Below are 24,992 nucleotides of genomic sequence, written 5' to 3' on the forward strand. Positions count from 1 at the left end.
TGGGAGATACCTTCTTGTTTCTTTGTATTTCTCACTTAAAAAAAAAAACCTGGACATTTAAAACAATATACTTTTGGACCTCTGGAAATCAGATGCTCAGTCTCCCAAAAACTCCCACACATTTGCTTCTGTTACTGTTTGTTGTAGTTATAGTTGTTTTGTTGTTAATTTAGTGACTTTACTGAGAGTCTCTTAGATGTCACTGTTTTAGTCCATTTTGGCTGCTAGAACAAAATGCCATAAACTACGTAGAGTATAAACAATGGAAATTTATTTCTCACAGTTCTATAGGCTGGGAAGTCCAAGATCAAGGCACTGGCAGATTCAAGTGTCTGATGAGGGACCACTTCCTGGTTCATAGGACAGTACTATCCTGCTGAGTTCTCACATGGTGGAAGGGCCAAGACAACTCTCTAGTCCTTCTTGTATAAATGAATTAAATCCATCCTTGAGGACTCTACCTTCAGGATCTAATCATATCCCAAAAGTCTCATCTCCAAAGATTATGCTTCCACATATGAATGTGTGTGTGTGCAGGGGCACAAACATTCAGACCAAAGCAGCCTGGGATCAATAAATCTCTATGTTTTGCTGAGGGACTCTGTGTGTATGTTGGGGTGCACTTTCCATACTCATCCAGGCAGCTGATAACTCTGCCTTAGTTTCCATTTCCTGCTTTCATAGAGCCTCAGTATCAGCCAGATGTTAGGGCTTAGGGTCTTTTCAGGTATTTCCAGAGCATGTATACAGCTCTACACATGCACATGTCTGGCTAGATTTGCAGGAATATGTTGGAACTTTTAAAATTCTCTATCAATGTCTCATTCTATTAGTTTGTTATTTTCACCAACTGTTACACACTGCCTCAGGTGACTATAAAGTTATAACACTTGCTGGTAATTGTTTTCAACAAACCCCTTATGTAGAAAAAGCATTTTATACTGAGCAAGCTATCATTATGGTCAATTTCACATGACGTTTTAATTGTGGTCTTTCAGGGAACCAAAAGACAAATCAAATAATGACAATTATTTGAGAATGAGGCTTTGAAGAAGGTCTGGCACCATTTTACTCATTCTTGTGGCTGCCAGGCTGCACAGGAATGCAAGCTGCTATTTTTCGAAGTTAAGGGCGGATCACGAGGTCAGGAGATCGAGACCATCCTGGCTAACAAGGTGAAACCCCATCTCTACTAAAAAATACAAAAAACTAGCCGGGCGAGGTGGCGGGCGTCTGTAGTCCCAGCCACTCGGGAGGCGAAGGCAGGAGAATGGCGTGAACCCGGGAGGCGGAGCTTGCTGTGAGCCGAGATCCGGCCACTGCACTCCAGCCTGGGTGACAGAGCGAGACTCCGTCTCAAAAAAAAAAAAGAATTAAAAAAAAAAAAAAAAATGTGAAACTGGAGAGTGGGCAATGAGACTAGGGCAAGTTAAAGCCCATAAAACTCACCATTTTTAAAAACTGAGATTTAGCCATTTGTTGAATAAAAGCCCTCCAAATTCCCAAAAAGCTTGACTGATTTCCAGAGTTCAAGACAAGTTGATCCTGACTTTTTTTCCAGTTTTAAAATTGATTTTGTGGGGGCAAAAGTTTCAGAGGTCTCTATTCTGGCATTTTCATTGACAGTACTCTTGTGGTTTACTATATATTTTATGATCTCCTAAAGTGACTCACATAGCCCTTTGTCACTGAAGTCAGACATAAGTGGATATGGCAGCATCCATGTACAACTTGCTAGTAATGAGAAGGGATTACTATTTGAGGGTATTCTTTAAGTGATACCATTTTAGCAAATATTACCTGGTTCTGTTCAGCTTGCTAGCTTAATAAATTGGTATGAATCAAAACTTATGATTCAAAGGAAACAGAATTTAATAAATAGACAAATTATCAACTTGAAGAGGTTTGTATCTAATACTACTATTTGCTCTCTATTATCCGAATTAAACTATGCTTTTTGTCAGAAATTAGTGCATTTTCATATTTCCATAAGTTTTGACATTTTAACATTTGCTGCAAAACTTGGATCTTGTTATGATGATCCATTCCTACAGCCTGATTTTTTTAAACGTTCTTGAGAACTGATATTATCTCACTGTTAAAATTCTCCTTTTTTGAGTTCCTTTGAACCAATTGGTTACTCTGCAGCATGCAACAGGATTTATGTCTCTCCTGCTCACATTCAGGTCCATTAATCTCTCAGAACATGGGAAATGGAGGAAGTACAAGGCTGCCCATCAGTGGTTGAGGAAAGTGAGACCGAAAGTTCTACCTTATCTTTCCTGAAGATCAAGGTTGATGGAATTCACTGCCAAAGTTATTGGATTTAGCTCTCAAACCTTGATTCATGGTTTTTGTTGCTTTCATATTTTATATACCTCATTTTTTTGGTCATCAAACTTGGGATTTCATTCCAATACTTAACCAGTAACTGAGAAAAAGTATTTTTTAAAGTCCTCTAACATAAACATTTAAGATTATAAATGAAATTATGCTATTTATATTATTTCATCATTTTAATAATTAACCCTTTGTCACAAGATCGTGTTACACATGTGTTTCAAAGACATTATGCATTGACTTTTATAAATGCAGGCACAACATGGGAATTTAAGTATCATGTAAACAAACTATAATGAGGATGGTGTAGAGGTTAATGGAGATATATGATGATAATGGTGATTATGTGTTCGTGATATCTGTATTATTAGGCTGCTAAAGGAAGTACAAGAGGTTTATAGAGAAAATATTCAATATAAACTTTGTTGTTCAAGAGCTTTATGCAGTCTTTTCTGGCTGGTTAGAGCTGTAGTAGATGTGAGTGTTAAATGAGGGAACGTTGAAGTGGAAAAAAGTTATGCTGTCAAAGATTTGCCTTTTTCTCTTAAACTCTTAAACAGCCATGATAAAAAGTGTTCTCTGGAAAGCCAGGGAACTTTCTATAGAGTGACATTTTTCTTTAGGGAACATCTCCATCTGTGAATTAAAGAAATTCTATACTCATACTAAAGGAGCAAGGTAAATGAAGTGCACACTAAAAAAAATCGCGATTGTCACTAAGTTAAAATTAAACATGGAAAACAGATATTGCCACTGGGTGCATTTTGAACAATTTTTTCCCCATACAAAGAAAAAAGTTTATTACTAGAACAAAGGTCAAAAGATATAAAGCTGTTTCTGAATTTAAACCTTTACTTTCTACTATAACCTGAAGATTGACCTTTATTGAATATTTGATACAATACAGAATAATTTATAGTGCCATAACACATACCAAATGACAAAGTTTTTATTTATGAAACACTGTTTAAATATTTAAATAATTTATTAATGTGTGAGTTGAAAAATATCACTGAAAAATGCTGCTTTTATTATTTAATAACAATGTGTCAAATCTGATTTTTAATGTCAAGTTTTTAAAAATATGAATAATTTAGGTAATATTGACAAATAAAAATAATTTTTCTGAGTTTCTCAGGGATTCTTTTTAGTAGTTGAATATTTATAAAGAACAATTTAGAGCCGACTGAATGCTATTACCATTTGTATTGCTAATAATATTATTTAAACCTACAATAATATATGCATAGGACTTATTATATTTATTTGATTATTCACTTGCTTAACATTTGTTTACCTGCTGCAAGAGCCAACTAATGATAGTCCACTTGCATCACCATGATAGCCGCTCTTCATCTAAATTGTGTTTACATAACAATTCCACTAAGTATATTCTTAGAATAATTGTGTGTTATTACAGTTATTTCAGTTATGTCTCTGACTATATTCATAAGCAATCGTTAATGTCACTGTTTGCTGCTTAATTAGGATGCAATTTTGGAATAGGAGTAGGGAAGAGAGGTTTCTTCCTTAGGTCTCATAATTTTACTATTGATTCTTTTAATGATGTGACAATTAGATTTCATTTCCAATCTGACTTTAAAATACCACTGAATAATTGAGGTAGGTATGTCATCATAGTCATCATCATCATATTTCTCATTCCTTTTGACAAAGAGAAGCACATGAAATAAAGTGGCAGAAAACAATGGTTTTCAGATTATATGCTAGAACCTGCATAAAACATTACAGGAAATCTATGAGAGCCCAGGGAATGCTCAACATTTATTTTACAGACTTCTAAACCATAAGAGTCCACAGGTATTATCCATACTGCAGTGCATAGGAAAGCATCAGGGCTCAGAGTTGTTTTCCATAATCCTAGGAAAAGCTGGGACTATCTGATCCAGGTTTTTCTGAACAAAAGCACAGTGAGCAATGATCTCTTCTAAAGCTGTAAGAGTTGAAGAAGGATGAAAGAAACATGAAAAGTGACTCATCAGTCAGAAACAGGTTTATTTTAAAGAATAAACCTGAGAGGGGCCTCTGGCCGTTAGGTCAAGAGCCCTCTCTCTTACAGACTAAGAGTATTTTAGGACGGGAGAGCTTACAACAGGCTCAGAATATTTCTGTGTCTCTTTGTCTTGCTTATCTGGGAGGCAGAGTTTTGTGTCTGTTCCCATACATCTTTCTGCAGCTGCAGGCATACCCCCCAAGTCTGCTTTTAGGTTCCCTATCTTAGTGAACCTAAAGAGAAAGGAATGTGCTTATTAGGGTCCACTGTTTTACTTGGGCCTATTGTATGAGTGTGAAGTTTGGTCTTTACACCATGCAGCTGTCTTATCTGTATTGTACTGTCTGCTCTTTCTAGCTGCTTATTGTTGGAAGTGATTTATTTGAAATGCATGAGGTTAGAAAGGGAGCTGGAGCTTAAAATAGTGGTGTTTGTCCAAGATAATGGTACTCCTGCTCTGTCAAAAGTCTTCCTTGAATTGCTTATTTTGGTAGGCAGTTCTGATAGTATAATGTTTTCCTTAGATAGCATCTTTGCAGGAATGTACCTTTCTATGTTAAATGTGATAAATTGGGTTGTGAACTATAGCCCATGATCATATTATAGGCAGTATAATTGCAATTAGCTGTATCACTGGGCAACAGAAAGAAGTAAAAATATCAGATGGTTTGCAAAAGTAAATGATGTAGTTAAATTATTCTTTAAACAAAAAAAATTATTAATCTAGTGAGGAGGTGGGCCTGAATCATCACCTGGTGTCTTAAATTTGCCAGTGATCACTCTGAATCTAACACATTGTCTGTTGTTTCTATTCTTTTTTTTTTTTTTTTTAAGTTTTGTAGGTACGTAGTAGATGCGTATATTTATGGGGTACATGAGATGTTTTGATACAGGTATGCAATGCATAATAATCTCATCATGGAGAATGGGGTACCCATCCCCTAAGCATTGATCTTTTATGTTACCCACAATTCAATCACACTCTTTTAGTTATTTTTAAATGTACAGTGAAATTATTATTGACTACAGTCACTCCGTTATGCTATCAAATAGTAGGTCTTATTCATTCTCTCTTTTTTTTTTTTTTTTTGTACTGTGTTTCTTCTCTCCGATAGCTCACTTCCTTTTACTGGTGTCCAGAGTGGATTCTATTTCCTCAAGTTTAAGAAGCAGAGTTTTCCTTCCGACAAATGATCAACATGACTGCCAGGTATTTGAAAGCACACAGCATTTTAAATATTTTGTCCCATTTGGGGATTCTTTATCATAACTGTTTGGGTACTAATTGTCTTTCACAGATTATATTTTATTACTTCTCCAGCCAAGTGAGTGGCAAGTTAATGGTTGGGCTTCAAACTGCATATGGAGGTCCTATTCAGCATTTATGGCAAAACACAGCTGCACTCCCAAATCAGTGGGAGAGAAATGTCATCAAAATCCAGAGTTCACAGAGATTTCAGGTATATGTGTTCTATTTTCTAACTATGGCCTTAAAGAAAAAATAAGATACAGATCTTTAACACCAGGTGAACTAAAAGTAAGGCAACCATCCCAGTTTGCCAGCGACTGAGGGATTTCCCAAGACTTTCAAGTGCTGAAAGTGGACATCTCAGGCAATTTGTGATGGCTAGCCACCCTGAAAGACACTTTTACAATAAGGTTTTGAATTGTATGTATGAAAACTAAAGGTGATATATTTTAAGACATACTAATATATCAGTAAAATACAACCTTTTAATTTCCTCCTAATTTCTTGAACCATCTGCATATTCCTCTCTACTTTTCTTACTGCTCCAACTTCTTTCTTTTCATTACTTTTTCCTTCCAGACTTTTTTTTCATGCTTTTGAGAGAAGGGAATGCTGGGTAATGAGGAAGGAGAATGTTTAAACACTTATTACAAATGCTGTTGAAGTAGAATAATTGTCATATTCATTTCATAGATAAACTCAACACAACCTTTCTTTTCTAAAGTAATTTAGAGAATTAAAGTCAATGCAAACCTATAAAACACAACTTATTTATGCAGCCTAATAAAACTTATGCATGGTCGAAATGATAATCTAATGATTATTACCAGTTCTTGAAGAAGTATTGCCTATTTTAACATTTGGGATAATCAAACAAAATTTTCCTATTAAACATGAGATTTTAAAGCATTTTATTCCTTAAAACTTTCTAATCCTTCTCTGTGAGTCAATTTAACCCAAGTCGGGTTTTTTTATCATCTATTATTAGAATGATATAATAATCAGTGTTATAAATTTGATATAAATCAAATCATTTGTTATATGGTGGATTTAGCACTTGCTTAAATATAGGGATTAAATTGGATTGAATTTTACCTTTGATTCTTTTGAGTGGCTAAGAGAAAAAGAATGGCTAAATGAACAGGATCTTCATTGTAAAAGCTGAATTATAAGATATAAGAATGGCATAGCTTCTTAATTGATTGATCATAAATCACTGTAATTTGGAATTTTCAGGTTTTGATAAACTTAATGGGGATCAAAAGAAGGCTACAAAAAATCCCTTAACAGGTGGTTAAATGACACCTATATGGCAGGACTTCAGAGAAACTCCCACTGGAAACGCTAACCAGAGACTGAGACTGTACTCTATTGAAGTCAAATATCAGTGTTGGGGGTGTGGGTGGTTGGAAAGGCATGTTAAGCCATCAGACACTTAAGTCTTTCTATCAACAATTCATTCATTCACTCAAGAAAGATTAATTTGGGGCTCTTGGATGTGGTAGGTTCCCTACCGCATGTTAAGGGAAGATGCTTGATAGGTGTGGGCAGGGGATACTATGTGTCCCTCGGCCCTGAAGACATCTGTGGCTTTCAAGGGCTGTGGTATGCAGAATGAATACCCCCTTAACACCAATAATATATTTGATTTGCTGTGGATGCTCAAGTGTTATTAACCACTGGAGAAGTTATTTTATTTCTTACCCTTCTCTTCTTAATTCCCTGTGTCTGCTTGTTGTCTCAACAACGACAACAAAAGCAACAAAACCAGGCCAAGATTGTGTTTATGGGGATTGAGTCACATCGAGTAGACTCTGAAGGTTGATCTTGCTGAAGTTCCATCTCTCTCCGTTCTTGTAGACACTTAATAAGTGAGATGAGAATCTTATCTACGGATCAACTCCATCATTATTTACACATCTTTTTAACTTTGAAACAGAGCTGATGGTATGGGAGTCTTAAACTACTTTTGCCAAGCTTTGTGCCTTCTTAGACCTGTCTATGTCTTTCGGTCCAGATCTCTATTAGAAGCATAAGAGATCAGAGTGTTGAGTAGAACCGGAACTTGCTGTATCTTGTAGGTCAAACCTTTCAAAATAACGTCCTTGTTTTGCTCAGCTTCCTATTCTCAAGTGATACATCCTGAGTTCTGATGATTAAATATGTGCAGTAGATCAATTAAAAAAAAAAAGTAAAACTCCAGAATATGTAATATCCAGGGTGATTAGACTGTAGCTGAGGCAGCAGGGTTATTCACTTGAGTGCTTTAAATGTACCAGTGGCTTCAACTAAAGCAGATGCATGTGCAATATATTAATTTTATATCCCAAAATACGTTATTGCTGATGTGAAAATAGTGCATTTACCTTAAAGGCTTTGCAAAAATTAGGAGACCATATGGCTCTCTCGGGATCCCTCGGCTACACCAGCCTTTTCGGATTGCAGGTATGCTTTAGTTCTGTCCTGTCAGCAAGTGAGCAGATGTTCATTTGCTTTTGTTTGGTGGGCCACAGAGAAGTGCTGTACTTGTAATACGGCCTGGCACCATCTAGTATCTCACTCCTGAAAAGATTTTGTGAGGGGCTTATTCAAGGGAATTCTGTAATCAGAGTCTCCAGACAGTATCTGCTGCCTCGACAACTTATAAGCCTCTGAGAATTATTTCATTTTCTGCCATTTCCTTTCCATGCTGACTTCTAATAGTTTAAAAGCCATGCATCCTTCCTTTAAAAATGTCCAAATAGGAGATTTCGGTCCCAGCTGGATCCCAGCTTCGCATGGGCTTAGGACAAAGTCTCTGCAGCTGATGCTCACCTGGGGGCTTTATCACCTCCATCTGTGAATGACTAGGTCTCTCCTTTAATGAAATTGAAGCAGGTTAATTTCTGATGGAATGCTGCTGCATATACAAGGATTGCTGTTTATCTACTTAGCAAAGACGGAAGCATTTCAGAGAGTTTTTGAAGATATTTAAGGAATAATAACAACTAAAATTTCTTTAGCACTTACTATATGTAAGGCACTGTGTTTACTTCTTTGGATACATAATTTTATTGACCCTTCACAAAAATCCTCTAAGGTAGAAAGATGATTTATTCCAAGAATTACAAGCTTTAGAGAGTTAAATAACCTACTATATCCCATACCGGCTTAGACTCTAAGGTAGTTTGATTTCAGATCTCAATTACTGAGTCACTGAGCTATAATAACTTTTTTTTATTATGTTAAGCATTACAGGGATTTAGAATACATAGGGGAAAAAAAGCCCAACCTCTAGTTTGGTCAAATCTGTTGTGTGTGACTTATTATATATTCTTTTGTCTGCTGTGCTGGGTAAAACAACAATTTTAGGCATTGCATGCTGCTGATTAATTGCAATCACATTTTTTAAAAATTGCAGACATAAGCGATTAATTTTACTGTTGTCCTAAAATATTCAAGGAGAGAAATAATAAAACAAACTTAACATGCAGTAGAAATGTAGCCCCTAATTCAGGTGAAACCTTGTTTAGTCAGAGGCATAAGTACCAGAGTGACTCCATCTTGAGTGAGGGCTAGGAAAATGAGCTTGCTGGGTTGCATCCCCAGAAATCTAGGCATTCCTAGCCTCTAGATATTTACTGTTAAGGGAACAGACTGATAACATTTACTAAACAGACTTGGACTTGGGAGTGTCCTGGTATCCCGACACTTTGAGAACAAAATCATTCCTAATTTTGCTTTATAGATAATAATGTCGATTCTTGCAAAATATAGTAATTAAGAAAATTAATCCTTTATCGCAAAAGATTATAGCAGAGCACATCTCCCCGTGATCTTTTTTTATCCTGTATATAAACAAGTATCATACCTAGGGTGGACCCATTCCTCCTCCTACTTGCGGGAAAGCCCTGCTTTGTCTATTGAGTGGCCATTCTTTTATTCTTCTACTTTCTTAATAAACTTGCTTTCACTTTACTCTCTGGACATTCTCTCAATTCTTTCTTGCGCGAGCTCCAAGACCCTCTCTTGGGGTCTGGATCGGGACTTCCTTTCGGTAACACTTTCACTCCTGTTTGTTGTTGTTCTTGAAAGAAGCTCATGTAACAGTTTTATGGGTAAGAAGGAATGAATACTATCCCTTACTACTAAGTATATCACTGACTATAATTTTCACGTTGAATGTCTAGATTGTTAAACTAAATGAACAATCAGTGCCTTAAGTATAAAAAGATACTGAAGCATTTTTAACACGCTATTATTTACTTTTCATTTCTTTGATATTTCATTGAGAAATGCTGGAGAGTTCTCAGCAGCCTCCTATTTAGAAAGAATAGAATTTATTAATAAAGACAAAAGATGAGCTTTACATTTTAAAAAATGTAAATTTTAACCTTAACTTTTAAAATTTTACTGTCACTCTTCAAAATCATTATCTGAGGTATTTTCCCTTTTAATTCAATAATATTTATGATAACACGTGATGAGGAAATAATTACTCTCATCATTTTGTATCTCAAATGTTTGCTTGGGAAATGAATGCATACTACTAATTAAGAAAACTCTTACATAATACATATAACCATAAATGTTTCTAATGTTTATACTCATGCTGAAGCAGTCTCGTTGTCTGGGGCGATACCTGAGATTAATTGTTTCATGCCAAGGAAATCAAAGACGTGAACACACAAGGCGTGAGGTTAAGAATGGAGGTAATAATAGGTGAAAGAAAGAGAAGAGCTCTCTCCTGCAGAGAGAGGGATCCTGAATGGGTTTCCAGTCCATGGCAAAATGCAGGGGGTTTTATAGATGAGCTTGAGGAAGCGGTGTCTGATTTACATAGCGCACTAAAGACTGGTCAGACTAGGTGTGTTACTTGCATAAGGCACAAAAAACTGGTTAGGGGTAGGTGTGCTGTTTGCATAGGGTACAAAAAGATGGCCTTTCCCACCCTAATCTGTTATTATGCAGATGGGTTCTCTAACTGGCTGGTACCATGTTGCCTGTTTCTTTACTGTGCATGTGGTAATAAAAGGGAAGACGGAGCTTCTATATTGGCTATGCCTGGCCCCCAGGTAGCCTTTTTTTATTGATGCAACTGCCAGCATTCACCTGTGCAAGCTTTCAGCTTGCTTATCTATGTTTACAGCTTGATTTTTCAGGCTGCTCTTTGTTGGAAAAAATAATTTATTGGGCTGCTTTTTGGTAGAAGGGAAGTCTTGCTGAGGACTCTTTTACCTTCACTATCTGCCTAAATAATTTCTTTCTAGCTCCTGTATCAATGCCATCCAGGTGGTATTATCCATATGTCATCACCATTTCCTCTAACATTTAAATCAAGTGGCTTGAGTGCTGACCGCTTACCTCTATTCAGAGGTCATCTATCTTCTCTTAAAATGTTTGGGGTGAAAGGAATTTGTTTCATGTTCACTGTCGGATTAGTGCGGGCCGTCCCTGACTTCTGTGGTGTCGGAACTCCATCATCTGTCCTATGATCCACTTTTATTTTGCTGCTTTGCTCCTTTAACAAAACCTATCTATCTATCTATCTTCCAATGTTATTAAAATGAGGTGGGTGTTTGGAAAATAATCTTGCTGATGTTTTGGAGAAAACAAAGAATGTGTGTTAGATACTACTTTTCCTAAGAATACAACTACCACACAGCAACACAGCTCTGACCAGGGCCCTCCATAGAACCTACATATATATATATATATATATATATATATATATATATATATATATATATATTTTTTTTTTTTTTTTTTTTTTTTTTCTTTTTCCAAGATGGAGTCTCACTCTGTCACCCAGGTTGGCATGCAGTGGCACCATCTCAGATTGCAACCTCTGCCTCCTGGGTTTAAGCAATTATCCTGCCTCAGCCTCCTGAGTAGCTGGGATTACAGATGTGTACCATAACACTTGGCTAATTTTTGTATTTTTAATTGAGATGGGGTTTTGCCATGTTGGCCAGGCTAGTCTCGAACTCCTGACCTCAGGTGATCAGCCTGCCTTGGCCTCCCAAAGTGTTGGGATTATAGGCGTGAGCCACCACGTCCTGCCTTTATTTTTTCTTGTTTTTTAATCATCCTGGGGTTCCATTTTCTTTAGCTAATTTTCCAGATTCTAACCCAAATCCTTGTCAACTCTTTTCGTTTAAATCTGTTTAGCTAGACTATTTAATTATGCCTGATGGGTCTTGTGTTTTATAGCCACATAGACCCATTAGTAAATTTCCCTCCAGTTAGAGAAATAGTTATTTCCCTAAGAAAAATGTTCCTTCCTGCTAGGCTAGTGGACTCAAATGGCAGCGAATTTTCACAATGACGTTTCATCAGTTATAGCAAGTTAACATGTAATTTAACAGAATCAAATAAATATGTAATATCTATTGCAAACTCTAATGAGGAGAGGATTATGGCAAGAAGGTAATTTAAAAGCTACTTCAGTAGTCAAGGGAGAGGAGATGGGAGAGGTAGTAAGAATGAAAGGAAAATAGGGATTAATGGAGCTTGTCTCATTGGAAATGAGAATGGAGGAGAAAGGGACTCTCAAGATCAGTTTGGATTTTTGAGCATTGGAGAGTACCAATCTTCTGGTACCATTGTCAGGAAATGAGAGTGAGATGAGAGCTCCAATCCGAGGAGAAAGGACAAAGTGTTGTGAATTATAAATGACTTGTGTCATCTGAGTGAAAATGTCCAGCAGACTGTGGAAACTGGGGAGGAGAGTTCAGGAAAGAGATTAACATTTGTAATGTAAGTTTCTGATTTATCAACCCTGAAGATGAATGTTGTTTTTTTGGTGAGGAGTGTGGAGAAAAAAAGCACGAGACATGTGATATAGTTAACACTTATTTCTACCTCTTTTTTAAAATATGGTGACTGTCGGCATATCCTTAACTCAGCAACAGCTAGGACTATCTCTATGAAAAAGCTTCCAGAAAGAATAAAATGTTAATTTGTAAAGAATAGATTTTTACCTACAAACACACAATTCATATAATAGCTTAAATATTTTAATAACTATGTTACAATAACAGTAGCTAACACTATTTAATGCTAACTATATACCAGGTGCTGTTTTACATGTTTGCAACTCATTTTTCCTTATCATGTAGGCTATCATTTTATCATTACAATTGTACAAAGAAGCAAACTGAGGAACAGAGATGTTAAATAGTTCTCCAAGGTCTTGTTGCTATTAAGTGGTATAGCAAGGAACTGAATCCAAATAGTTTTATTTGAAATACATATATATATATTCAAAATATATATAATATGTTACAAGTATATAATTTATCTATATTATAAATAGATATTTTGAATCAAACTACTTGGATATATATAATATATATGGTTATATATTATACATAACCAACTTGGGTATGTATATTATATTATACATATATATTTTAATAATATAGTACAATTGCATATTATATAATTTATATAATATAAATTAATATGTGTATATTATATAAATGTATATTATAACATATATAAAAATATATTTTATAATATATAAAATATAACATAATATGTATATTATATATAATCTGTATATAATACATAATTTTATGTATGTATACATACATACATATGCAAAATCTATACTATATATAATATATAGTTCTATAATATATACATTATATCACATATATAATATGTATACATATATGTATATGGAGATATATAACATATTTATATATTACAAATTTATTATATATTAATATATAACATAATTTATTAATATGTACTATTATATAATATTATATGTTATATATTGTATATCTCCAAGTAGTTTGATTAAAAATATCTATATCTATCTATATAATATATATTAATCTATATGTTATAATATTATAACTATAACATATATAACATATATGATATAACATAGCATAATGATATATGATATAAATTATATAATGTATATTATATAACTACATATATGATATAAAATATATTTTTTTGAAAAAATGTATTTTGAATCAAACTACTTGGTTTCAGATCCTAGCTATATGTTGGATTCAGATTCTAGCCATACTTTTAATCACTATGTTATACCACCTTTGTATAAAACTATCTCTACACAATAATCTTTGCCAGTCCTTTGCAACATGGTTCTATTTTCAAGTAGTTACACTTATTTTTGTATAAAGAGAATATGACTTTCTTAGGGCTATTGACAGATTTTTCTATAGGTCGTGGATGTTTCTCAGTGGATTTGTAATAGAGTGATAGATAGCATATGGTTTGAAAGGAAATGTATTGGTACAGCATATTGTACAGGGATGAAATAATTTACCGTAGAAAAATGATCTGTTATGTTTTGCTGCATCTAGATCAATTGTAAACCTAAAAATCTGGGCCGACTTCTTGAGAAATACAATGCTTATGTTGTACACAAGACTGAATAATGCACATGTTTTTATCACATCCATGAACAAAGCCTCCAACATTAGTGATATTCATTAATAAGAGTGGGATACTGTCTGCCATCAACATGCCAATTTTCTATCGATTTGGGTAATTAGAAAATCGGAGAGTGGCTTCTTTTTAAGTTTGTCAGATCAATCATACCAGAGTATCTTTTCTTAGTGGTGTCCTGGGTGGGCTCCACATCATAATGTCACGTTCAGTCATTTCTTTTCTCTTTTTTGAGACAGAGTCTTGCTCTGTCACCCAGGCTGCAGTGTAGTGGTGCGATCTCCACTCACTGCAACCTCTGCCTCCCGGGTTCAAGCAATTCAACCTCCGCTTCCCTGGTTCGAGCAGTTCTCCTGTCTTAGCCTCCTGAGTAGCTGGGATTACAGGTGCCCGCCACCACTCCCAGCTAATTTGTTGTATTTTTAGTAGATACGGGGTTTCACCATGTTTGCCAGGTTGGTCTAGAATTCCTGACCTCTAGTGATTCACCCGCCTCATCCTCCCAAAGTGCCAGGATTACAGGTTTGAGGCACTGTGACAGGCCACGTTCAGTCATTTTAACAATAAGTCACAGAACAATCATTTCCAGTCAATGTTTAGGTAATGGCAGAAAATGTGCAATAGGATAGCATGAGGATGACATCTAAGGCAAGAGTGGATAAGATTTAGAGAACCAAAGGGGAAGATGGCATACAACTGCAAAACGCCAAGAACTGTATCTCAAGATGGAGCATGGATCCAAAAGCTGGTAAATGTGAAACAGTATGAACACATAGGAACTGAATATAGGAGATGGTTGTAGGGAAAAATCCAGGTGAGTATTTCTGCATTTCACTGACATGTTACCTATCCTATGCCAGACATTTGAGATACAGTGATGACCCTACATTTCTTTGTTTTTCAGAGTGTTTGCTTTGATTTCTTTGCACCTGGAATTGGCATAGTCACCCAAGTGCTTCTAGAGAGTGACATGTTTCCTATTGCAGGCTCTCTTTTATAACACTGTGAGACAGTGATGTTCCTTGCTTTATGTTTTTGTTTTGTTTTGTTTTTCTTGTGTAGGTTGTTTTTCAAGGTCAAATGACTTCAACTTATGAACAGGATGAAGTCATTGCTATTGATGATATATCTTTCAGTTCAGGCTGCTTGCCTGCCAATGGTAAGAACTTTTTCTCTCATTTTGACCTTTATTGTGTATAAAGATTTCAGTGCAATTTAAACATTGTAATGACTTTAATCTCCTGTTTATTTTTGTCTGATGTTTTCATGTGGGCTATTTTTCCTTGTTCTAGTACATTGTATAACAGTGACTGGATCTATACTAGGAGTGAAGATTGGCTGTTTTTCACTGACTGATGCTGTAAAGAACTGAATGGGATAATTTAGTCTCAGACTTGAAATCTTGTAGCAATGTTTACAGTGGCTAAAGTTAAATCTGAACAAGGCAACTCTGTTCCTTCTAGGAGACTGGGAGAAAACTAGCCTCCATAGACTTGAAATTGTCTTCTTGGACAATTGGTTTGATTATTCTGCTGAAAGATACAAAATAGAGATATTAGTTATAATCTATTTTCTATTTTGACATATCAATAAACCACATATATCAGATATAAACTTTTATTTCTATTGTTCCTTTGATTATATTAACTGAATAATATTCTATTCTTCATTTATATTATTCCAAAACAATTCAATATTAAAATTATAGTTAAAATAGCATAAAATATCAAGCTTAATCTAATTATCAAAAAGAATCAGTCATATATATTTCAGGGTTTTTTTCTTTTAAGAATTTTGTTATATTGTGGCATGTTGTAACAGAATAAAGATAGTTATTTTATAGATAAGGCTTCTGAGTTCAATTTGGTACAGAGATATAGTTGTTGTGGTAAATAATATTTCAAGACAAGAAGAGATGTCTTCATCTACCTAAGACCGACCATTGGATCTTGATATTGTGCTTGGTTTTTAAAAAGTTTTATTTTATTTTCAATTGACACATAATTGTACATATTTATTGGATATTATGTGATGTGATGTTAAGTACATGTATACATTGTGTGATGATTAAATCAGGGTAATTATTTGTTATCTCAAAAATTTATTTTTTCTTTGTAATCAGAACTTTTGAAATTCTCTCTTCTAGTTATTTTGAAATAATATAATATTGTTAACTATACTGTGTAATAGAAAAACAGAATTTATTCCTCTGATCTATCTGTAATTTCATACCCATTGACCAGTTTCTACACACACACTGTCCATGCTATCTTCCCCAGCCTCTGGTAACCACTATTCTACCCTGTACTTCTATAAGATAGATTTTTGAAAATTTTGCAAACGAGTAAGATAATATAGTATTTGTTTTACTGTGTCTGGTTATTTCATTTAATGTCTTCCAGATTCATCCATATTGTCACAAATGGTAGGCTTTTATTCTTTTTATAGTTAAATAAAAAAGAATTATATTGCTTGTGTATTACCACATTTTCTTTATCCATTCATCCATTGATGGACACTTAGGTTGATTCCATATCTTGGCTATTGTTAATAGTTCGGCAATAAACATGGGAATGCAAAAATCTCTTTGACAGAGATTGAAATCATATCTCTTTGATTTCATTTTCTTTGGATAAATACTCAGAAGTGGGATTGATGAATCATTCGGTAGTTCTATTTTAAACTTTTTGAGGAACCTCCATACTGTTCTATATGGTTGTACTAATTTACATTTCTACCAACAGTATATAAGTATTCCCATTTATCCACATCCACACCAGCATTTGTTAACTTTGACTTTTTGATAATAGCCATTCTGAGAAGTATGAGATGATATATCATTGTGATTTTAATTTGCATTTCCCTGATGATTAATGATGCTGAGAATTTTTTTCATATTCTATTCATTGGTCATTTTTCTGTCTTTTTCTGAGAAATATCTATTGAGGTTTTCTGTCCATTTTCAAATTTGATTATTTGTTTTCTTGAAAATGAGTTGTTTTGAATTTCTTACGTATTCTGGGTATTGACCCCATATGAGATGCACAGTTTGCAAACATTGCCTCCGATCCTGTAGGTTGTCTCTTCACTCAGTTATTTTCTTTGTTGTGCAGAAACTTTTTAGTTTGATGTAATTTCATTTTTTAAAATGATAGGTACTAGTTATTTATTTATTTATTTTATGAGTGAAATATTTTACATATTTATGGGGTGCATGTGAGTTTGTTACATGCATAGAATGTATTCAGCCTCCATTTACATTCCCTTTCCACCCACTCACCCTTCACAGCCTCTAGTATCTGTCATTCTATTCTTTTATTTCCGTGAGATCAATTCTTTTAGCTCTAACATATCAGTGAGAGGTTATTAGTTATTTATTAAATGTTTGCTAGAATTGATTAGTGAAGCCATCAGGGTCTGGGTTGTTCTTTGGTGGGGGACATTTTATTAATAATTCAATCTGTTCAGATTTTCTATTTCTTCAATTTTAGTAGGTTTTATGTGTCCAGAAATTTATGAATTTCTTCTAGGTTTTCCGGCATATGATTGTTCATAATGGCTTTTTATGATCTTTTGTATTTCTGTGCAACTAGTCATAATATCTCCTTGTTCATCTCTCATTTTATTTGAATCTTCTATCTTTTTATCCTTAGTCCAGCTATTGTTTGTCAATTTTGTTTATCTTTTAAAAAAAACAACTTTTTGCTTTGTTGTCTTTGGTATTGTTTTGTTTAGTCTGTATTTAATTTAAGTCTGCTCTGATCTTTATTATTTATTTCCTTCTACTAATTTTTGATTTGGTTTCTTCCTGCGTTTTCTAATTCCTTGAAGTATAACTTTAGGTTGTTTGAGATCTTTCTAATATTTTGATGTAGGCATTTATTGCGATAAACTTCTCTCTTAGAATTGCTTTTGCTGTTTCCCATAGTTTTGGTAGATTGTGTGTCTATCTTTATTTGTCTCAAGGAATATTTAACTGTTCTTTTTAATTTTAGCATTGGCTTATTTTGTTCTTCAAAGGTATGATTAATTTTTGTGTATTTGTATAGCTTCCAAAGTTCATTTTGTTGTTGAATTCTACTTTTATTCCATTGTGGCTGGAAAAGATAATTAATATGATTTTGATTTTTACAGAATTGTTGAGACTTGTTTTGTGGCCTAACATATGATATATCCTGGAGAAAATTCCATGTGCTGATGGGAAAATGTATATTTTGTAATTATTGAATAGAATGTTCTGCAAATATATTTTAGGTTTCTTTGATCTAGAGTTAAGTTTGAATATAATGTTTCTTTGTTCATTTTCTGTCTGAATGATCCGTCCATTACTGAAAGTAAGGGATTAAAATCCTTTACTATTATTGTATTGCAGTCTATCTATTTCTGTACATCTAATAATATTTGCTTTATATATTGGGAGGTCTAGTTTTGGGTGAATGTATATTTACACGTGTTTTATCTTTTTTCTAAATAGATCCCTTTATCATTATATTATGACCATCATTATCGATTTTTTCAGTTTTCAAATTAAAGTCTATTTTATATGATATAGTTATAGCTACTGCTAGTCTCTTTTGATTTCTATTTGCATGGAATATTTTTCTTCCATTCCTTTACTTTCTCTGTCTATGGGTATTCTTACAGGTGATGTGAGTCTCTTGTAGGCAGCATAGAATTTTGTCTTGTTTTTTAATCCACTTATCCACTCTACATATTTTGAGAATTTAATCCATTTACATTTAATGTTATTATTGACAGATAAGGTCCTACTCCTTTCATTTCATTCATTATTTTCTGGTTATTTTTTAGAAATTTGTTTCTTTCTTCTCTTGTTTATCTTTGTGGCTTGGTGGTTTTGTGTGGTGATAAGCTTTGATTCTTTTCTATTTCCCATTTGTTTATCTGCTGTAATTTTTTCTCTCTGGTTACCATGGGGCTTACATTAAAAAAATCTTACAGAACACTATTTTAAACTGATAACAACTTAAGCTTGGTTGCATGCAAATATTCTAGAATTTTACTTTCCTCCCACAATTTGTAATTATGTTACCTTAATTTGCATCTTTTTATATTACATGTCCTCTAACAACATATTGTGGCTGTGGTTATCATTGATGATTTTGACTTTTACTCATCATCCTAGAGATTTGAAAGATTATATAACACCATTACAATAATTAAGTATTCTGAATTCGATTATAAATTTACCTCTACAAGTAAGTTTTATATTTTCACAGGATTTCATAGTAATAATGAATATCCTTTTATTTCCAGTTATAACACTCCCTTAAGCATTTTTTGTAAGACTAGTTTAGTGGTGATTAATTCCCTCAGCTTTTGCTTGTCTGTAAAATACTTTTTTCTCCTTAATTTCCGAAGAATAGCTTTACAGATAATATGTTCTTGGCTAACAGTTTCTTTTTCTTTTAGAACTTTGAATATATCATTCCATTCTCTCCTGGCCTACATGGTTTCTGCTGAGAAATCTGTTCATAGTCTAATGAATTCCTATAGATATGATTTGATGCTCTTCTCTTGCTACTTTTAGAATTATCTATTTGTCTTTGACTTTTGGTAATATGATTTTAATGTGTCTTAAAGAGGACATCTTTATGTTCAATCTAATGGAGACTGGGCTTTGTGTATATGGACGTTCATATTTCTCCCAAGGCTTGGGAGGTTTTTAACTATTATTTTAATAAGATTACTGTGCCTTTCTTCATCTTTTTTCCCTCTGGAAACTGTATAATGCAAAACTTTGTCTGCTTAATGATTTCCCATAGGTCACATAGGCTTTGCTTGCTGTTTTTCATTCTCTCTTCTTTCTTTTCTTCCCTCCTAAGCTATTTCAAAAGACTTGTCTTCAAGTTCAAGGATTCAGAAAATCCTTGTTATACTAGGCTGTTATTGACATCCTCAATTGTATTTTTTGTTTCATTAGTTGATATCCTCTGCTACAAGATTTCTGTCTTATAAATGGTATCTCTTTGTTGAATTAATTATTGAACCCATGAATTGTTTTTCTAATTTTGTTGAATTGTCTGTATTCTCTTTTATCTCACTGAGTTACCTTAAGATTATTATTTTGAATTCCTTTTTGGGCAATTTATAAATTTCCATTTTGGTAGGGGTCAGGTGCTGGAGAGTTATTGTGTTTTTTTAGTGGTATCATGTTTCTTTGCTTTTCTGTATTTCTTATTTCCCTATGTTGATATCTGTGCAACTGGTGGAATAATTGCCCCTTCCAATTTTATAGAATGGCTTTCAGGGGGAAATATTTTCACCTGTGTTTTAGAATATTGGTTAAGTAGGGTACCTTGATTGCACGTGTGCTTTAGAGTATTGGTTAGGTAGGGTACACTGATTTTGGTTCCAGGTGGACACAGTAAGGTAGTCTCTGGGCAATTTCTTCAGCTATAGTCAACATCAGTAATACCTGAAGGGGTCTCACTGGCTTAGGTTGTGGGAGTTTGTGCAGCTCCTTGGACAAGACTCCCTACTGGAGGTGGGGATGCTAGGCTGTTCTGAATGCCAAGTGTATGTGAGAGCTGCTCTGTTACTGGGTCAAGTGTTACCTCCCTGTCGGGGACAGAAATGCTGGGCTGTTTTGTGTATTGAGGGTTTGTCAGGGCTGCTCCACTTTGGATGTGGCTTCTTTGCTGATGTTCATGGTGCCAGACTGTTTCACATACAAGGGTACATTGGGACTGCTGTATCTCCGGTCAGTCATGACCTCCCTGGTTGGCAAGATTGCTTATAATTTTGGGGGGCAAGGCATCTCATAAGCTTGGCCACTGGAGTTGCAGCAGTACCACTAGGTATAGGCTTCAAATAGCTGGGATGGTGTGCTACATCCACTTGAACTAGAAGGTTGGAGTGCCTGCTGGCAGTTTATTCACAGAAGTAGAGAGCTGTAGCTTCTTGGATGGAGAATGGTGCACTACCATGTGTGAGCACAGTGTAGTGCCATCAGATCCTCATGGATGGGGAGATGCAGTGGCTACTGGACCCCAGAGAAAGATGCACTCTAGTCATGGCTCCAGTCTCAGATAGCACTTTATAGCAGCAGTGTAGATCATGGGAAGAGAAGGCACAGTGTGGGCTCCTTCTTTGGAGTAGCATAACCATGTCAACTTCTGGCAGTGATCTTAGATTGGGCTTAGGGCCTGTGATGACCACAGAGTTCTATAGCGTCAAAAACCGTGGCAACTGATCTTTGATGGGGGATGCTGGGGGCCTCCTGCTTTCTCTCCCTCCCTCCCCTCCCTCCCTCCCCTCCCTCCCCTCCCCCCTCCCCTCCCTCCCTCCCCTCCCCTCCCCTCCCTCCCTCCCTCCCTCCCTCCTCTCCCCTCCCCTCCCCTCCCCTCCCCTCCCCTCCCCTCCCTCCCTCCCTCCCTCCCTCCCTCCCTCCCTTCCTTCCTTCCTTCCTTCCTTCCTTCCTTCCTTCCTTCCTTCCTTCCTTTCTTCCTTCCTTCCTTCCTCAGACTCTCGCTCTGTCACCCAGGCTGGAGTGCAGTGGCACAATCTTGGCTCACAGCAAACTGTACCTCCCAGGTTCACGCCATTCTCCTGCCTCAGCCTTCCGAGTAGCTGGGACTACAGGGGCCCCCCACCACGCCTGGCTAAGTTTTTGTATTTTTAGTAGAGATGGGGTTTCACCCTGTTAGCCATGATGGTCTTGATCTGCTGACCTTGGGATCTGCTCGCCTCGGCCTCCCAAAGTGCTGGGATTACAGATGTGAGCCACCACACCCAGCCCCTGCTTACCTTTTGTTTGCAAGGATAATTGCTTCTGATTTTGAGCTACTCCCAACTGGGGAGACAGGGCAGTAAAAATAAGGTATTTTCTTCCATTTTCTAGGAATCTATTCTGAGTCTCCATGCTCTAAAGGGTCACTGCTATTCCCCTGCAACACTCTGGTGCTTTCCCTCAACTACTGTAGTCAAAATGTGCTTGTTTGTTCATTGTTTTAGTCCTTTTTAGCGGAGGGAAAATACACTAGGCATCTCTAGTCAGTTGTCTTGCTTACATTATTCCTGTCTGTGCTTGGGTTTTTAACATCCCTTCTGTTAGTATAAGAGTTTACAGATAGATGTTTCTTGCCTTGTGGACCGAGCCTGGGTTTTATAGAAGCTGGTGACAGTCGCTTCTAACACTGAACATGTAAAATTCCTGTTTGCTTTTGTATTTTTAGTGGTCAGTGTTTATCAGGTGAGAAATCACTATATGCTACATTTAAAAGTAGATAAATTGAAATAGAGAACTTTAAGGGAACAGATTATAACCCCCCTGCCTCATACCTAGAAGTAAATAAAGTATCGTCCTCATGCCTTTTTACTGTTAGAAAATAACATTTATTGGACTTATCAAAAGGGATACAATGTATCAATAGAGAATATATGGTTAACTGAAGGCATTGCAGCCTCTACTGCTGACAGATTTGTTATTTAAAATCTTCTCTAATACTCCCTCTTCTGTCACTTTGCATGGCATTCCTGGGTCCAGAGCACAGCCAGCTTAGTTTTAATGAGACATCTGGTTCTTGACCCTGATCCCTTCAGCAATGTCTTTATATATCTCAATTTTTTAGTTTCTGCAGAGGTCAGGGTCTGTCAAACAAAATGATCCCTGACTAGTGTACTAGTGTTATTCATTGGCTAGTCTGGCTAATCATGTTCAAAGGAGAAAAAGGCAAGGAAATCACCTATTGGCTGGACTTTCCTACTGTAGGGAAGTTAGGAATAGGTTGCTGCCCTTGAAACTGTATTTGCATTACAAATTTACAAACACACATGCTTGGGTGGTGCTTGGGAGTTGAGATGGCCTGTAATAAGATTCTGCTATCATGTTAGATATAAATTTCTCTGTATATTTGGTCCTGGGAACTAAAGCCATTTCCCTAATTACCCATTATCTATATACTGGGACAAAGACCAAGTAGATGGGCCATCATATATATTCAGAAGACAAATGTCAGATTTGTACTAAGTATTTAAAGTAAGTATTTAAGTAAGTGCTAAAAATTAAGTAGCATTAAATTGCCAAGTACTATAAAATCACTGCAAAAGTATAAAAGCAATCATAGTACAAGTGAGACTTCAGAAAGATGAATATTCAAAGGAAAATTGTGATCCAATAGAAAAACATGAGTATCTACAATTTCTAAGATAATTGTTCTAGACATTATTATAACCATAATGTATTTGAGGTGGTATGGAAATGAAATTTACTAAAGATGAGGCATCAATAAATTTTAAGGCTCATTTATTACCCGAGCCTTTCACATGAATATGAAATTTGCATAACATGACAAGCTTTGGGACTGGAGAGAAGGACTTTGAAATCTAAGACTGAAGTCATCAGTGAATATGGAAAGTAGACCTACATGTATGACAGAGGGCAATAAGCTGAATATCTTGAACCAAGATGTTTGCCCACATTCAAAGATAAATACTTGTGTTGAAGCAACATTGGGGATTTAGATGAACTGCAACCCTATTTTTAGGCTTTGCCTTTTATGGGGCATTGTAAACGATGTCATCTCCTGGGAAAAAAGCTGCAAAGAAAGAGGTTTTCTTATGGAGAAAGTCAAGATTCAGATGAGGTCACCTGGTGTGTTCTTTGAAGATAAGGACACAGAGAGTTGTTTCTGTTTTTGTTTTTCAAATAAAATAAGGATTGAGGGCATATTTACATTTTTGGGAGGAAAACACAGCAGCACAAAGATTAATAATAGAGGAAAAACATAAAGCATTATGGGATGAGATTGGCACTTGACTGGGGCTGCACTTTGTAAATGGCAGAAATGTGAGCGATTGTAAAATTAAGTAGCATTAAATTGCCAAGTGGGACTCTCTAGCCAAGTTCAGGCACTGTCGTAACAGACTAAACCAAGTTAATCATCAGAATCACATCGGGGAGTGATTGATTCTGGGCTTCACGCCAGTGATAGATGGGAATCACTGTGAGTGGAGCCTGAATTTTAAATAAGATTCTCAGGATATATATATTTTTTATTTGTGAAGCCACTGGAGCCCAGGCTTAAGAACAGGACTAGCATTTGGGAACAGGTCTGGTATCATGCTGGTGATTGTACTTGGGGCAGGGTCCCAGCTAACTAGAAGTAGTAGTTTTAGTCTTGTGCAATCCTGGTGGTGGTGGTTGCGGCAGGGGTGGAGGGAGCATCGGACATGCAATCCAGCATCTTCTGGACATCGTCATCAGAAAATCCTATTCCTATGGAGGGTAGGTATAGGGCTTCTTGCATTTGGATGCATGAAAACAGGCACGTTTACTTAAATTACTTAAGGAAATGAAGGAGATAATTATGGCAAAGGTTCATCAGTCCCAATACTGTTAGAGTCGAAGATCAAGGAATTTATTTTTTTCTATTTGCCTTATTACCTTATGCTTGTCACTTTATGGCTATAAGGTGATGGTTAAAGGCCTATACATCTCAAATTTTGGGCAGGAAGAAGGCATAAATAAGAAGGGGCAATGTTTTTGGCCACATCATTGGCTTGACTATTTTATCTGGATAACTTTAGTTGCTAGGCAGGCTAACAAAACTGAATATTTAGCTTTTAGCTTCTGGAATAGAGGTGAGCAAGGAGAACAGATTTATGAGTGGAATAAGCAAACGTATTTGCTACAGAAACTGAAAATCAACATGTTTAGAAGTAAATTTCAATTTTTTTTTCAAAATCTGTTACCTCTCATTCATTCCCTGTTTTAGTCATTAGCAGTTATTTTGTCTCACTCAAAAAGCTAAGAGTCATTTTTACATATTCTTCTCTTTTTTTCACCCTTATATCAATTTGGCTAAATTATTGAGGGAATGTCCTACCTTATTTCTTAAATTTTCTCCTCTTATTTATTACTATTATTTATCTAATCCTGACTTTGTTCCAGCCCACATTTTTTTTCCTGTGGGATACATTTTTTCTTCCAATTTTAATGTATTCTAATCAACAATC

At 35.5% G+C, this 24,992-nt stretch overlaps 1 protein-coding gene across 1 annotated transcript in view; it reads left to right on the forward strand.

Moving 5' to 3' along the window:
• MALRD1 (MAM and LDL receptor class A domain containing 1) overlaps positions 1–24,992 on the forward strand; it is a 687,535-nt gene that overhangs the window by 39,231 nt on the left and 623,312 nt on the right. The window contains exons 3-5 of the mRNA XM_008002435.3: positions 5,470–5,564; positions 5,653–5,814; positions 15,078–15,174. Coding sequence (XP_008000626.3) covers positions 5,470–5,564; positions 5,653–5,814; positions 15,078–15,174 — 354 coding nt within the window. The remainder of the gene's footprint in view (positions 1–5,469; positions 5,565–5,652; positions 5,815–15,077; positions 15,175–24,992) is intronic.

The sequence above is a fragment of the Chlorocebus sabaeus genome, chromosome 9, assembly GCF_047675955.1.
Source record: "Chlorocebus sabaeus isolate Y175 chromosome 9, mChlSab1.0.hap1, whole genome shotgun sequence".
NCBI lineage: Eukaryota > Metazoa > Chordata > Mammalia > Primates > Cercopithecidae > Chlorocebus > Chlorocebus sabaeus.